At 38.2% G+C, this 17,165-nt stretch overlaps 1 protein-coding gene across 1 annotated transcript; it reads left to right on the top strand.

The window, feature by feature from the left end:
• Positions 1-1,000: 1,000 nt before the first annotated feature.
• NAA11 (N-alpha-acetyltransferase 11, NatA catalytic subunit) lies at positions 1,001-1,678 on the top strand (the record flags this gene model as incomplete). The annotated part of the gene is made up of 1 exon (XM_084869556.1): positions 1,001-1,678. The coding sequence occupies one exon, from the start codon at positions 1,001-1,003 to the stop codon at positions 1,676-1,678; it is 678 nt and encodes a 225-aa protein (XP_084725682.1).
• Between the last annotated feature and the right edge of the window lie 15,487 nt (positions 1,679-17,165).

The raw sequence follows: 17,165 nt of genomic DNA on the forward strand, positions 1-17,165 counted from the left end.
AGAACATAGAATGGCTAATAAGCATGTAAAAATTGTATTCAATTTCATTATTTATCAAGGAAATGCAAAATAAAATCACAATGTAACGCCACCACCCACACACAAGGACGGCTAAAATGAAAAAGATGGGGCTATACCAAATGTTAATGAGAACATGGAGCAAGCACTTTGAGAAATTGATTGGCAGTGAGCAAAAGACACACGTTCCAGAACATTTAGGTACTCTAGTCCTACTATCCCCAGACTGGAAATAATACATATGGCCATCAACAGTGGAACGGATAAATAAAATGATATATTTAGGCAAAGAGATTTCAAAAGAGTAAGTTTGAAGAACTCCCAAGAACACACAGATATTGAATTAAAAAAAAGAGAGAGACAGACAAAAAGAATGTATGCACTATGATTTCACTTATATAAAGACTTTGTTTCGGTCTTACTCTTAGGACACGGGGGTAGGGGCTATGGAAGCGGAAATGAGCGAGGGCTTCTGGGGTGCGTGCAATATCCAGGCTCTTGATCTAAATTCCAGTTACATGGACTTATTCAGTTTTGTGAAAATTCAGTTAAAACTGAAATGAACGGATGGCAGGACTGGACCCGATTTTATATTTAAAAAAACCAAAGAGACCATCGTGAACTGCCCCTCCCCGTGCCCTACACGCTAAGCCTCCCAGGCTTGCACGCACAACAGCACAATGAAGCGGACACCTCATTGGCTGGGACCAGGTGGCGGGCTGCCGGAACCGGAAGTTGGTTCTTAACACCACCTCTTCCACTTCCGGGCACTCCACCTTCCCGCCTTCCCACCTGCGGGCAGTACTATCTTCCCGCCTAAGCCTTCATACCCCTCCGTCTTCCAGCCTCCCGCCGTCCAGCCGTGTGGCCTGGGCGCCTGGACAGACGCCGCAGGGTACCCCTCGCCCCGGGGCCAGGAGAAAGCCCCCTGCGGGTCCCGCCCGCGGCCTGGCTTTGCTCCGCGGCCACCACCGCCGCCATCATGAACATCCGCAATGCTGTGCCGCAGGACCTGATGAACATGCAGCACTGCAACCTGCTCTGCCTGCCCGAGAACTACCAGATGAAGTACTACTTCTACCACGGGCTGTCCTGGCCGCAGCTCTCCTACATTGCCGAGGACGAGGACGGCAAGATCGTGGGCTACATCCTGGCCAAGATGGAGGAGGACCCGGAGGATCCCCCGCACGGCCACATCACGTCCCTGGCGGTGAAGCGCTCGCACCGCCGCCTGGGCCTGGCGCAGAAGCTGATGGACCAGGCCTCGCGGGCCATGATCGAGAACTTCGGCGCCAAGTACGTGTCCCTGCACGTCCGCAAGAGCAACCGGGCCGCCCTGCACCTGTACTCCGACACCCTCCACTTCCAGGTCAGCGAGGTGGAGCCCAAGTACTACGCGGACGGCGAAGACGCCTACGCCATGAAGCGGGATCTCTCGCAGATGGCGGAGGAGCTGAGGCGGCCGCTGGAGCTCAGGAAGGGCAGGTACGCGGTGCTGGGCCCCAGGGAGGTCCAGGCGACCTCGGAGAGCACACTTCCGGGATCGGAAGGGCCCGGTCCCGAGAGGAAGAAGCCGGCCACGGGCAGTTGCGGCAGTGACAGCAAGGAATCCAGCGAGTCCACGGGCGGCACCCCAGAAGACTCGGATTCCACCTCCTAGAACCTGCCTAAGGTACTCTCCCCTTCTTGACCTGCTTACTTCCTACCCTAAATCCTGGCCCCATGCCTCGGCCTGCCCAAGTGTGCCCCCTCCCAGCCATCCCAGATCTGCAAGGTTTCACACTGAAAACCACCTGGTGGGCTTGGGGCCCCGGGTGTAGATTGGGTTTCCGGGAAACTCATTGCTCCCGATTGGAAGTTAATAGCACTCCACTTCATAAACTGAAAGTAGATTTAATCCGTAAAAGAAACAAGTGTTTATCCGGCCTTTTTTGGTGTGAACTGTATTTCAGGTTACCACATAATGAAATAAATTTCTTCTTTATATAATTACAACTAATAAATGCAGAAACAACGATAGAATTATAAAATCACCATTTTGAAACTTTTGATGAAGTTATATATTTAATCAACTGTCATCAATGGCTAATACTGTTAGGTTAAAGTTGGAGCACTTTTTAATAATGGATCAGACTGACAAAGCTTCAAGTCACTGTAACAAGTATAACATCACTAAAAAAGAGATAACTATTATGTGCCTCCTAATGCAATAGGAAATACATACTAACACCTATGGACTATTCATGCCCAAAGAAAATTGCATAGATATAGGTATGAAATTCATTTGGGAACCAAACAAGGCTCTATGAAACTGCCACCTTCTAAAATATGTTTTTATTGATTTCAAAGAGTGGAAGTGAGAGGGAGAGAAAGATAGAAACATCAATGGTGAGAGAGAATCATCCATTGGCTGCCTTCTGCACTGGGGATCGAACCTGTAATCCTGGGGCTTGTGCCCTGACTAGGAATTGAACCCTGACCTCCTAGTTCATGAATCCAGGCATAACCACCGAGCCACACTGGCTGGGCTATAACTGCCATTCTTATTTTAAAAAATAGTGGAGCATGTTAAACTATACCATGATGCAATTGGTCAAGACCAAAATGAGAGAATTTCTACAGAAAAAAAATGACCTGGTTTGTTAAACAAGTAAATGTTATTTTTTAAATGGGGGGAGGGGAAGAAATTATCAAAACAAACCTTAGAGATATATTGACCAAATGCAACCGTTGTGGACATTGTTTGCATCCTAATTTAAACAAGTCAATTATACGACATTTTGAGAGAACCAGGCAAAACTTGAACATGGACTGTATTCCATTAAGAAATTGTTAGTAATTTTGTTAGGTGAGCTAATTTGTATTGTAGTATTATACTTAAAATGTCCTTATCCATTAGAGATACATACTAAAATAATTAAAGGTGAAACAATATGGTGCCTAGAATTTAATTTAAAATACTCCAGCAAAAAAAGGAAAACAAAGGGTTGCTGAGGGGGAAATAGATAAGACTGGCAAGATAAGATTATTCTTGAAATTAGATAATGGCTACTTGGAAAGTTCATTATGTTTTTTATTTTTTTGAATGTGTGGCAATTAACAAGCTGACTGACAAAAACAATTATTATACTTTCTAATACACACTAACACTAAGAAACTACTAAAAAGTAGTTTAAAAGACTTTAAGTTCCATCAAGGAACTTTGTAAACACCTTAAGAATTTCAAGGATCAATGAACTGTTGTCAATTTAGAAGCTTTAACTTGTCATTCTAGTCATGTCTTTCCCATAACAAAGTCATGTCAGGAGTGACATACACTGCATATAGTTAAAATAAATGCTGTTTGGTTAATTTACTCATTCATAAAAATTTTTGTCAGACATGAGGTTTAAAGCTTGGTTTACAGAAGTTATCTGGGAAGCTGATGTTTACATTGCAGCATTTAAGAATAAATGAACTACATTTTTATACAGCAAACTAATAGCACACTAACCCAGTTTTATTTTCCTTATGGTTCCATAGATTATAAAAATTTATATATAGAAAGTTCTTGGGGGCTAGAAAAAGTCTGTTCTTAAAGGAGTCTTTGCATCTGCTTTTAACAACCTGAAGGCCTCTGAAGCCGGTTTGGCTCAGTGGATAGAGCGTCAGCCTGCAGACTGAAAGGTCCCAGGTTCGATTCGGTCAAGGGCATGTACATTGGTTGCGGGCACATCCCCGGTGGGGGTTATGCAAGAGGCTGCTGATCGATGTTTCTCTCTCATCGACGTTTCTAGCTCTCTATCCTTCTTCCTTCCTCTCTGTGGAAAATCAATAAAATATATTTAAAAAAAAAACAAAGCAAAACACATGAATGCTTCATAATAACTGTGTTCGTTTGGTCTAAAGTTAAACGCAGCAGAGCAATCTAAAGAGAAAGATAAAATATTGCCTTGAAAGGAGAGTTTTCACATTTACACCTGTCTTCAAAATCTGGAGGGCTCTGTCAAGGCTATTTTGTTTAAAATTAACAAACCTTTTATAAAAATGAACAATCTTCAAATACTCATGTATAAAGCCTTTTGTAATACTGATCTCATATTTTGTGGTTATTGGCTTCTTTTTAGTGTTAAACTCCAGCAGAGAAGGACTTATATAAAATAGCTAATTGGAAATTGCATAATTTCTTTATATAAAACATATAACACACACACAAGTATTAGATGAACTCAAGAGCACTTAATATTGGCTGTGACAAACAAAAATAACTGCCACCCTTGAAGGAGAAGCGAGAAATAATAAAATCATCCTAGCAGTTAAAAATCTCAGTGTACAATGTACAAATTCAGGAATTTAGTCAAACCTGGGTTCTTGAATATATCCCATTTTAGCAATTTGGTTCTTGACTTGTCTTAAGAAAACTTGGGTTTGGACCTGACAACCCTTTTATGTTGAAATGTCAACATGACAAAAAGCATCTCCCTTTATCTGCTCTAATCTAACATCTCTGGGTTGTTTTTTTGTTTGTTTGTTTGTTTGTTTGTTTGTTTTGCTAGTGAAATGAAAGATTAGCATCATTTGTGTTTTAATCCTCACCTGAGGCTATTTTTCTGTTGATTTTTAGAGGGAGTGGAAAAGAGAGGGAAAGACTGAAACTTAGATGTGAGAGAAACACATCAATTGGTTTCCTCTTGCTTTAGCCTTGACCAGGGCCAGGCTGGGGAGAAACCTGCAACCAAGGTATGTGCCCTTGAGGGGAATCTACCTGGGACTCATCTGCCTGCAGGCTGATGATCTATGGGCTAGATCATCAAACCCACTAGAGTGATTAGCACAACTTTAAAACATAAAGAAGCCATCAAGAGTGCTAATGTTGCTAAGGTTGTGGAGGAAGCAATTGAAGAAGCAGAGAAACTTGTTGACTTTAGTACAAACATGGAGCAATTAGCCAGTTACAGCATTTTAGAGGCAGTGAAATGTGAAAAAGCAAAGATGTTACACTCTGACTTCCTAAAAGACAGCCCCAGAATGAGTGCTGAGAGTGATTTAAGTCTAGTAGGGGGGGGTGTGGGAGGGGGGGTTGAAGCTGAAGGAGGATGTGTCCTGTACTGAGCATCACTCTCCCAGGTTGATTTCTGCTAAGACATCTTCATTGGCCTCATCTAACATTTGGTCCTCACTGTTCACTTCTGGTCCTTTCTGTCCAGAGGCTTTTTCAGGTCTCAGGTGCCCCCCACCATGTTTGGGCCATTTCAGTAGCAAGGATATTTGTCTGCATTGGTTAACTTTTCTAAAAAAATAACCTCCAAATATCACTAACTTAACACAATAAGAACTTACTTTTTCATCGAATGTGGTGGGGATGTGGAGCAGAGAAAGAAAGAGGGTCTCTTCAAGAGTCATCCAGGAATCCATCCTAGAAGAGGTGTTGTTGTTTTGTTCACAGCCTGTTTGGCAATCTGATGAAGCCTAAAGATCCCTTTTCAGAAAACGAGTTTTAAAAGGCATAAAAATCATATGGGATTACAAAGGAAACCAATTTTATTGAACTATAGTTATTAAACCATTTTAAAAATAAATTTGTTCTATATGTACTTCTTTATTAGCATATGAAATTTAAAAATCTAGCAGTGGATCTAGTAATGACTGTTATTTCCAAGAAAATTTGAGTGTAAATGATATTTTTAGATACCCCAAATAGTAATATAATATGGAAATATCTGATTTTTATTGGTAGCAAAGTCATGGTATTGTTAAAATTGTGCATTGATCTGTACATTCATAATTCAAGGAAATTCTAAATTTCAGTTGGAGGTTGGTGAATGCAGAATTTTTCTTTCTCTAAAAATTAATGGAAAAAATATTTTTGGGTGAGGATTAAAAATAAAACAAAATGGCAATAAAGTTTACTAGTAGCAGGAGAACTTGTTATGTCCAGACTTCGTGATCCCCAAGGACCACCAGGGAGCCGAGTCTGATGCAATAAACAAAAGAGCCTCTTCCATGCTAGCATGGGCTCTGCCCCACTCACGCCGGCAGCATGGCGGAAGAGAGAGCGAATTTCTCCAAGCCCAGAGGTTTTACACCAGTGATGATGTCACTGCTTTGGCTGACCCTGATTGGTTGGGTGAGGGCTAGGGTCCAGTTACACAAAATGGAGGATAACTCCACCCTGCCCCACAGTGGAGTCTGGAGTTTATCCTCGCCCTGCCCTGCCCTCTCAAACTCACTATGTACAAGTACTATTTGAAGAACTGTCTATGAACTGTCATTTATTCCTCATAATATCCCTGTGAAGTAAGTACTCCTACTCCATTTTACAAATGAGGGATTCATGCCACACAGAATGTAAATGGAAAAACAGGGATGCAAACACAGATAGTGAGTGAGGCTCCACAATGGTGAGGAATAAATATCCTGAAAACTTAGCTCTTAAATTTGTAGGAATAGTAACCATTCAGGTTCTTTCTTGTCCACAGTAATCAAATGATTTGTATATGAGCAGCAACAGTTTGCAGTCTTGGAAAGGAGATGCATCTTAATGCTTAAAATAGCTTTTACTGACAAGCTGAGTGTCAAAGCATTCAGCTGAATCAACTCATCAACTGAAAAGTTTCTAGGAAGCCAGAGCATTGAAGACAGGTCAGTTCAAAACATGCTATGCAATGTACAGGCATGCCATCAAACTGATGCTTACCTCCTGACAAGAAATATGTGCTTTGATGATTCATAAAAAAGAAAAAAATGTGAACCCTGAGAATTTTCCATTGAGTTAACCAAGGTTACTTTAGTAACGCTCCCTTTCTGGTTTATTCTTTCTGTTGCTAAGCTGTCATCCTAACAAAAAGTTGTTAAATGTTCACATGAGCACTCACTGAAATAGACTGTTCTTAATTTCACCAGACAACTAATTATAACTGGAATGATATAATGAAATATGGAGGAAAGTTAAAGACTGACAGGTCTGGTAAATTTGTAGCGTAACCTTACCCCAGATATGCCAGAAACCATAGATTTCAAATGCAACTGCACTCTAAGAAGATAAAGAGGGAGTTCAGAAGACATAAAATATTGTTTTGAAATACTAATCATATAGATACAATTTGTTGAAATATTTATAATCTCAATGCCACTTTTCAATCAGTGTATGATGTACATTTAAATGACTAAAATACCATTTTTGTCAGAGATAAATGATAAAAGCAGAGGTATTTCCTAAAGTGTGTACTCTATACTTCCATATATAAAATCTAATGAACTTTATGGTAGAAGTGGTAAGGAAGAGAGGATATTAAAAATTCTGTGAATGGCAGTGGTTCAGAGCCAGAGTAAAAACCTTTCTAACTAAAAGCATTCTGTAATGCTGTTTCTAAATACTAATACTCTCAGAACATCATAGGATGTATATAAGGTACTAGTTCCTAATAAGGACACTTTTAAGTTATGAATAAAAGGACATAATGGGTATTTTGGTTTAATCTCTAGACTTCACAGAAAGAAAATATAACTTAAAGAATTGGACACATTTTATGTAGCTTATCAAGAACTAAAAAGACCTTTCATTTCTTTAGAATTGAAATAAATTTCTTTTGGAGTGGAATAGGATTTGAAAATGACAGGCAAAATTATCTTGTTTTCTTTAGGTTTAAAATAGGATCTTTGAGGTAGATTCAGTCTTTCAGTGTTCTCCCTCCTCCCTTTTCTCCTGCCAAACATGGCTTTATTTATTTGTTTATTTATTCACTCATTCATTCATGAGAAGTTCATGTGTCCTCATGACAGAAACTGTGTGCTGGATATGTGTGGATCTGTGCTGTCGTATGAATTCCCATTGGCTTTCACGAAGAGATAACTAGTTCAAACTGGCTATGGGTACCTATTGATCTGCTGTTAAAGTCTGTCATTTGTTAAATCAGCATTTTTTTTCTTTCAGTGGTCAGAGCCTGTCATCCTCCCTTGCTCACTTGCTCTTTTTCCTCTTCTCAACAGTATCCTAGGTCTTTGTGTCTCAGTCTGTCCTAGCATCTCACAAGGACCCCACGCAACGGCTGCTCACTCTCAACTCTCAACAACAATCTTCCACGTTCACTACCGGGATCATGACGGAGCACCTGGACACAAGAGCCTGCTGCAGGGGAGCCAAGGACGTCTGAGGCCTGCCATCGCAGAATCTCCCTTGGCCTGCTCACGCCAGGCTGCCGTTTACTCTGCTTAATGTGCTTTGTCGGCTGCGGTTGTCTTGAAAGTTTGTGTTTCTAGAAGGCCAAACGGGAAACAGGGTAAACTGAGGCTCCTCTGCTTTCCGTTTGGACCATTATTTACCTGAGTTTTCCTCCATTAAGGGGGTAGTTAGGATGATCAAGTCAGACCTCACGCCCGTCCTTCTGTCTTTCTCTTTTCAGATAGAAGTATTGTTTCCTTTTCCTTTCTCTGGGAACTCATCCTCTGCATTACCCTCCCCTGACTTGAGGTATTCTCCTCCTTCCCAATGGGACAAAAGGGGGTCGGCAAAGGCTTCTATGCAGTTAGAACTTGGAGATTTTAAGAAAGGGACAAGCAGGTATTATTCAGTTGTAATACCTAATCTGCTTGGTTGTATCAGTATATATTTTTAGTTTCTTGTAATGACATAACTTGTCACTTATTGAGTAACTATGTTGTTCAGGCACAATGCTAGCACCTTTATTAATAATATCCTTAAGCCTCTCAGCAACCTTAGGAGGTACGTGTTATCCCTGTTTTATAGAGGAGGAAACTGAAGCTGAAAAGTGAAGTAAATATCTAGGATCTGAACCCAAGTCTATTTTAATTCAAAGCCAAAGTGAATTAAGGAATGTTAGGAAGCTGTTCCTTCCAGTTTCTTAATTGCTTGCTAATCTGCATTTTATTTATAAAGGTTTGAAACTATACCAAAAAAGAAAAAAAAAAGTCTAACGTTCTAAAACAGCGGTCTCTAAATGGTGGTCCGCAGACGACTGGTGGTCCGTGAGGTCCAAAGGTTGGCGACCATTGCTCTGAAATGTTAAATGTTAGCTTAATGCCTGGCAACTTATGTCATTCATAAATATTTTGTAATCCACCATTATAATCCTGAATGTTTACAGTTTTTCTCCAGTAAAAATGAGTGAAGACAAAGTGCTTTGACCTCCACAGTGAAAGTCACCAGACACATCAAGAATTATCATTACTTAATGTTGTTTTCATATTCACTGACTGTGACTTACTGTATATAACATTTCTCACATTTACATTTTTATGAAAACTGGTGTATATGGTTTTAAGTCAAAGCCCTGACATTAACCATCTGATGATGAGAGATAAATCTGTTCTCTGTAATCATAATCAGCCCTGCTAAGCACTTCTTACAGATCTACCACAATGCACTCTAAGATGCCTACCTAATAGCAAGTGATTGCCTGAAGTTTTTTCCCTACACAATTAGGATTTGCCATTTCCTGTGCCAATGCAAAGCTCTCATCTATCCATCTTTATTTTTTCTTTTTGATTTTCTCTTCCAACTCCAAAACTGTTTTATTCCTTCCCCTCAAGCATGTGTTTATCTCTTTATTTTTAAATATTACAGCTTCCTAACATCTGTCTCTAGGGCAGCATAATCTTACTGGTGAAATATTCCATGTTTTCCTTGAGCCCTTGTCGATATGTCTTCGTGTTAACAGCTTAGCAGATGGAGAAATAGGAGGAGGAGCCTCAGCTTACCTGAATGATTTCTCTCCAGCATCAGGCACATTACTGTCTCTAATAACTTGATGATAGGAACTGGAGAAATTGGAAAAAATAAGGAATGATTTCCGATTTTTGCAGTGTTGTTTACCAAAACTATTGGCTGTTTTTCCTTATTACTGTAATATCTTTTCCCCTAGTCTCATACTAGGAGAAGGCAGAATTATAGCAACCTACCTATTTTGGATTATGCCTATTTAGATAATGTAAGTAAAACAAACAATAATACTAATATTGCTTTGGGCATAAACTAGCATGTTCCCAAGTGGTTCTGGTTACTAAAAGTGGTTTGGAAGTGGCAGTAGTTTTCTGTAGCTGAAATTGTGGTAGCCTATGACATTGCTTTTTGTAATAGCATTGTTCTTTTTCTATAGGACAAATTGTTCTTGTGGTGTGTATTTTTTAACGGTTGCCTGCTGTTTACTTAAATATAATCTGGAGAAGCCAAAGCAAGGCTTTGAAGCAAGAATGTCGGATAGTTAATGGTGAATACCTTCGTTCTAGCTGAGGAGGACCCACATCCCTCCTTTACTTGTAGTTTTAAAGAAACTCCTAGGAGGGCTCAGATCTGTCAGCAAATTGTTCAGAAATATTAATCATCAAGCTAAAGTTTTCTTGGGCTAAAAGAGAAAAACTTGTAAAAGAAGCCTGTGAATTACCTAGTTAGAATTTGTGCAACTTTTCTCTTGGAGATAAGAACGAAATACAATAAGGGTGTGTGTGGATGTGTAGGAAAAGTAGAGCAGTGCTGGAAGTTAGTCCAAAGCAGGGAGTATTTGGAAAGGATCAGGACAAATAGCTGAAAGGAAGTTTTCTCACATTTTTATTTGCAGATGAGTCATCTGGGGGATCATGTTAAAAATGTAGGTTGTGTTTCAGTGACAGTTGGGTGAGGTCTTAGTGTCTGCATTTCTAACTAGTTCCTAGACAGTGCTGATGTTGCCAGACTAGGAACCACACTGACTAGTAGGGTACTTAAAGCTCAACTTCCAACTCTGGAACTGCAGCCCTGGTTCACTTGTGACAAGCCTTTAGGGCAATTTGGAATAATTCAGAATCCTTTTCTTAAACACACACATCTTGTTTGTCTTTGGAATTTTGTCACATAGGTCAATAATCTATTCAATTAAAATTTCAGATATATTTCATCAAAATGTGGACAACAAATGTATATACAGTTTTTAAAATGTATCTAATAATTGGCATTACATCTTCTCTTATATTGAAATGCTTTAAAATAATACTATTTCCTAATCTCTGACCTCCAAACCAGTGTGCAATATATGAGATTTTTTTAAATTTCACATTTAACTGTCACTCAGTTTGTTGTGTTCATTGATCCATAGATTGGTCCAATCATTAAGAATTCTTTCCATGCTGACATTTGACTCAAAATTTGAAAATGAACACAATCTCCTTTTGTTGTTGTTTTAATTGGAGCATCAGCTATTTATGTGAGTAGAAGTGGTGAGGGAAACTTTCAAGTCAGATTTCCATAAAGGGAAAAGAATTTCTAGCCCACGATTTCTCAGTATTGTTCATGGACCTATTTCATCAAAATCACCCAGATAATATGTTAAAAATGCAGTTTCTTTGACCCCAGCTCAGATCTACAAAATCCAAGTCCTAATTTTTAACAAGCTTCCAGGTGATGGTTTGCATACTGCCATCTGAAAATCCCTGACCACGACCAGGCACTGAATTCCTCATTGCAATAATTTCGAGGGCATTCTTTTAATGGTAATACTTTCTAGATTTACATTAATTTGTCAGCAGAAGCAAAAAAATTCAGAAGATGTAATGAGTGTTTATTATAAATCATATATTTGGTGAAGGTTGGGGTGACCTGGGGAACTCTGAACTTTCTACTCATTGTTCTGTAAATTTAAAACTGACCTGCCCTTTAAGAAGTCTGTTAATTAGAAGATAAAATAAATGCACATCCATAGGATTTTATGTGTGATCATTTGACACCTGTATATAATTATATATGTGATGATACTATGTATATGATTTTCAGTGCATTCTTTTTGTGTGTTTCATTACTTGTCCCAATACCCATTTCACCACATTAATGTCCCCTCTTCCCAAGCACATGTAACCTCATTTTATTCTTCCATTTTATTTTCCAAGTTCTAGTCAAGCAAACAATATCTATAGTTTTGAAATAGTAGTGTATAGCACAAGCTTGAATAGTGAGAACATTTACAAATCATGCTGGAATATTTTTGTTTCCAGAATAAAAAGCTCAAATATTGCAATGTCCAGTTAAGAACAATCTTAAGGTCCCAATATCTACATCTATAAAATAGGACTAATTGTAGGACTGTAAAGTTGATGTAAGTGTTAAATAAGAAATTCATGTAAATTACCCAGACCAATATCCAAAAAATAAATGTACAATAAACATTGATTCCAATTATTTACCTCATAATTGGAGAGTAAACATTTTAAGGCTAATAATGCCAATATAGGATTTTACATTTGAATATCATTTTATGCAAAGAGAACATTCAGTGATTATATTTCTGTCTGTCCAGTCTGTTCCCCATTCTCTTCTGATTTATCTCTTAAGTATGCCCAGGCAATTGCAGGTGCTCAAGTAAAAGCATGGATGAATGAATAGGAAAGGTTCCCAGATGAGGAATAATGGAGCCAATGAATATTATACCATATCCCACTTTGTATCAAATTATAGTAGAGCAAGTACGCTTTTCAGTCAAATAATGCTATTTTAAGAAGAAAACACTGTAGGACAGGCTTATACCAATAGTAAAGTACTTTTAGTTCCATTCTTTTCAAATCTAAAAGCCAAATAATATTCCAACATTTCCTTGCATAAAAATTGAAGAGGCACAAATAACTATGAATGCTTATCAAGTATCTGAAGATGTGTTTCTCCAAATATAATTGCAACAATAAAGTACAAAAGCATGATTATCAGTGAAAACCAGGACATTGTAAAACCCAGTTTTCACCTCGGAAACAGAAATATTTTTAAAATGCCACAGTAAAATGTGTTTTCCATAGGTATTTATGTGTTTGAAATGAAGAAAAGTGTCTCAAATATTACTTAATTCTTTGAACGAAATGTGTTTTGTCTATGAAAAATAAATGAACAATAATCTCCAAGAAATCAACTTGACCAGCATTAATGACTAGTTTAGTAGCTAACAGCCTTAGGCACAGCCAAAGGCCATTGAGGCTTTTGTGGGGCAATAAAAGGTTGGAGGATTGTGGTTTACCAGTAATTATAAGTATGAATCAAAACCTCCCAAGAAACCAGATAAAAGTTACTTTGGACAATTCTGTGTTTATCTTTTTCATACACCTCTCCTCCACCTTTTTTAATAAATAGGAAAAGAGGATTCCGCCATCATTTCAGAAACCAGGATAGATTGGAAATAATTCATTTAATGGGGACACTCAGGGGACCAATTAATGCCTTTTCAAGCTTAGACTATACAACTCTAAGAACCACTTTAAAAAAAATCCTCAGTGTAACACATTAGTTGATTGTTGGTGAATTGGAACTCAATCATGAGATCACAAGGATTTTTTGGAGCTTTCCCCCCCCCCCCCCCCCCCCAGTTTTTAATCCTATCTCAATAAAGGTAAATACATAAGGATTATAAATAAATAAATCTGAAGTAATATAGATTGGGAGAACCTCAAGAGGGTCAGGAGATAATGAAGATTATACCTCAATATTGGGATTATGATGTTAGTTCTTTATTTCAATAAAAGTGGATAGAGATCTTTCATATCAGGGACGGCTTAGCTGTAAGGACAAAGTAATCTTCTGGGAATTATGCATACAGGCTTGACATCATTTTTATTGGATGGCTGATGAACTGGAAAACTCCAGGATAGCCAAGCTTTAATTTGTAATCTTAATTTTCATATAAATTGGTAATTTCAGGGGGAGGGAGTGGGGACTTTGATGCCTGCTAGCTTGTGGTAATAAGACAGCACAGAAGCACAGGCTGCCGTACTAACTCATCACATATCTGATTCTGTCTTTTCCTCTATCCATCTGTCTTCCATCTTTACATCTATCATTTAAAGAAATTTACAGTCTGCAAATACCAGAGAAGCTAATGTTAGTGCAGTCTTCCCTCCACTTCCTTTTGGAATGATCTATCGTAATCTACTTATCATAGACATGCACACTATAATGTATAATAATTTAGACTTGAACCAGGAAAATGGCTTCAATTGTTTTTGCAAGCATGCATTAATAAGGTTCTTTTTATCTTTTTTAAAGGCTATAGGTCATAAGAGAACACTAGTTTCCCTACATAAAACAATTATCTTGGTATTTCCTATAAATGCTTTCATATATATAGGGGCAAAATTATCAAACTAAAACATAATATTGATGTATTTGGTTCTACAGAAATTTGTCCCATATATTTCTAATATAGAATGCAGATGCCCTTTCATATTATACAAAGAGTAAAATGCTATTAAAAGGAATAGGTTAGGAATATATCAATAAAGTAGAAATTTCTAGATTTTCTAGCCTCTTATAAGTAAAATTGAATCATAATGCAAAATTATTCTAATCAAAGAATATTTTAATTGAACTGACCATGGAAAACAAGTAATATACAAAAGTGAAATGATTTGTTCAAAAGCATGTATTTTCTCTATGCTGCACTTTTGTTGTTTTTCCAGCTATTTTACTTCCTGGCCCCAAAATCATATGCTTTCTATATGCCTCCTGTTGTAAAAATTCTGACATATTTTTCCTCTGATTAGGCTAAAATGATACTACAAATCTTAATCACTAGTTCATACATCCACCCATCTATCTACAGTATCAAGCAGTATTTGGAGTGGGAGATTATACTCCTAGGATATACACTATTTTACTTTAAGGAACTCACGACTTAGTGGGAAGATAGACTTGTAATAGAAAACCCCAAGAAGCATTCCAACAAGAAGTGACAGAAGAGCTGAGATTTAAAGACAAGAAGAGGTTTGCGAAGCAAAGATAGTGATGGGAACATAATTGGGATTGAACAACGTTTATAAAGGCAGAGGGAATGAAATGGAATTTGGCACAGACTGGGGAAACAGAATTAACAAGAGTTTGCAAAAAATAAAGGAGTCTAGTGACTTGGTAAGTGGTAGAACCTCAAAGGAAAAGCTATTGATACAACCTTCAACTGAAGGTGTGAAATCTAATATAACACCCATCATCATCAATCACTCGAACCAACCCAATACTATTATAATAAAGACAACTGAATTTATTTTCAAAAGTCTAATATTTAGAAAATATTTAGAATAAGAAAGTAGGTGACATGTAGCTATCCATTACAGTTATGTCTTCTTACACCACACACAATGTGATTAACCTCCCTTTCCTATCACATATCCTTGAACTATTTAAAGATACTTATGAAATCCTTCAAAGCTAAGTTGCTTAAAATGTTTTTTACTCATAATTGCTTTCAAAACTTTTAACATTTTGATCTCTCTCCTCCAGATAATGTCCAGGTTTTTTCCTTTTAAAGTGTGGCCTCTGGGACTGAAAGTAATAGTCGATGTTTAGCAGGACCTTAGAAAGCAGAGAGGGGATGTCCAACAACCTTTTCCTCATCACTGTACTTCTGCTATTGTGCCAAACTTCAGTCAGAATCTTGGGCAGACTTATTTTGCTAATTCATACAGAATCTTTATTCACCAAAAATGTTAAGTACTTGTCATGTGTGCTTCATTTTAGCCACATCTCTGCTATCTTCTATTACTACAATTGTGTTATTTTCGAAGCAAAATTCAGAACAATACTTTTATCCCTTTTAAGCTCATTACCTCTCAACTCATCACTTCCCCCATATAACAAGTACCAAGATTTCCAACGTATGAAAGAGTGTAAAATGTGCCAACTTAGAGGAACGCCATATTATTACTGTGAACAATAATTTTTATTTTAATAGCAATTAAAATGACTGAGGATACATAATACCCAAATGGAAACCAACAATTAGAGTAAAGCAGCTCTTAAGTTCAGTAAGTACAGATATTTGAATATTCAGATATTTCTCTACTTTAACCACTAATAGATAGTGGGTAGATACATTGGAGATTAAGAATTGATTCATTCATCGATATACTTCTTCTGTCCTCTCTCTGTATATAGCAAAGATGGGTAAAACATAACCCATAGATAACAGTGTGGTGATGGCCACAGGGGAAGGGATGCAGGGGCTGGGTAGAGATGGGCAAAGGGGAGAAATAGAGACAATTGCAATAGTGACAATAATAAAAATAAAGTTAAAAAAACTGATCTACCCCCCCCCCAAAAAAAAAGGACCAAAACAACTTAGCTACGCTCTCTAATAAAATAAAAATCTTTGTGAACCAACATGAAAGGGAAACTCCAAAGATGTGCACACCCTGAGCCACAGGTTTGGAAGCCAATAGTTGCAGACAAGTATCCCGGGGGAAGGGAGGAACTATAAAAAGTTGCAGGGAAATCACACAACAGGAGTCAGTATCTCTTGATAAGAAGCTGAACCAAAGTTTTACTAGCTTAATTGCTCAGATAGCAGTCATATAGGGAATCAGGTCGTGGAGAAGAATTGAATCAAATGCCTAGAAACTAAGCCAAGCCAGTCAACACATCATAGCATATAAGAATAAAGCCTGCTTATAGTCCTGGGAATTGTGGATCTATGTGCGAGCAGCCTCATTACTATCCAATCATCTGGAAAACAAGGTAAGAGTAAATAAAAAGTTAATGCATGCAGACAACAAAAGTAATAAAACATTAACTCTCTCCTGAAATATACACAAAAATATAAACTATCACACTAAATTGGATTGTTGGATTGAATTCACACAAAACATAAATAAAATTGGGCTGTATGCTGCTTACAGGAAACATATCTAAACTATATGTCATTTGGCCCATTTCCTTGGTGCATTTATGTACAAAGTGTCCACAGCATCAGGGGTGGAGGGTATATATGGGCTCAACATGATTTTGCTCTCACTGAGGCTGATCTGACTAGCACCACTGTCAAATACCCAGCATGGTAGCAAGATGATCATAGTAGATCCCTTCTCTCCTGGAAGGTATAGACATTTGCTTTTATAGAAATACTAGAGGCCCGATACATGAAATTTGTGCAAGGGGTTTGGCCCTCGTAAGCCCCGGCTGCCTGGGCCGGCCCCTGCAGCCCCAGCTGGCCCTCAGCCTCAGCCGCAAGGTCATCCAGATGTTCAGTCTAATTAGCATATTAACTCTTTATTACATAGGATTAACCCTTTGTATGCTATAGACACAAGCGGCCGACCTTCCCTAAATGCCATGTGCATCTATAGCTGCAAACCTCGCATATCAACTCTGGTCACCCAATTTTAAAGTCGGACTTGTTAGTGCTATCTCTGGGTTTGTAAAGAAGATTATGGTA

The sequence above is a fragment of the Pipistrellus hanaki genome, assembly GCF_964339955.1.
Source record: "Pipistrellus hanaki genome assembly, chromosome: 1".
In the NCBI taxonomy this organism is placed as follows: Eukaryota; Metazoa; Chordata; class Mammalia; order Chiroptera; family Vespertilionidae; genus Pipistrellus; species Pipistrellus hanaki.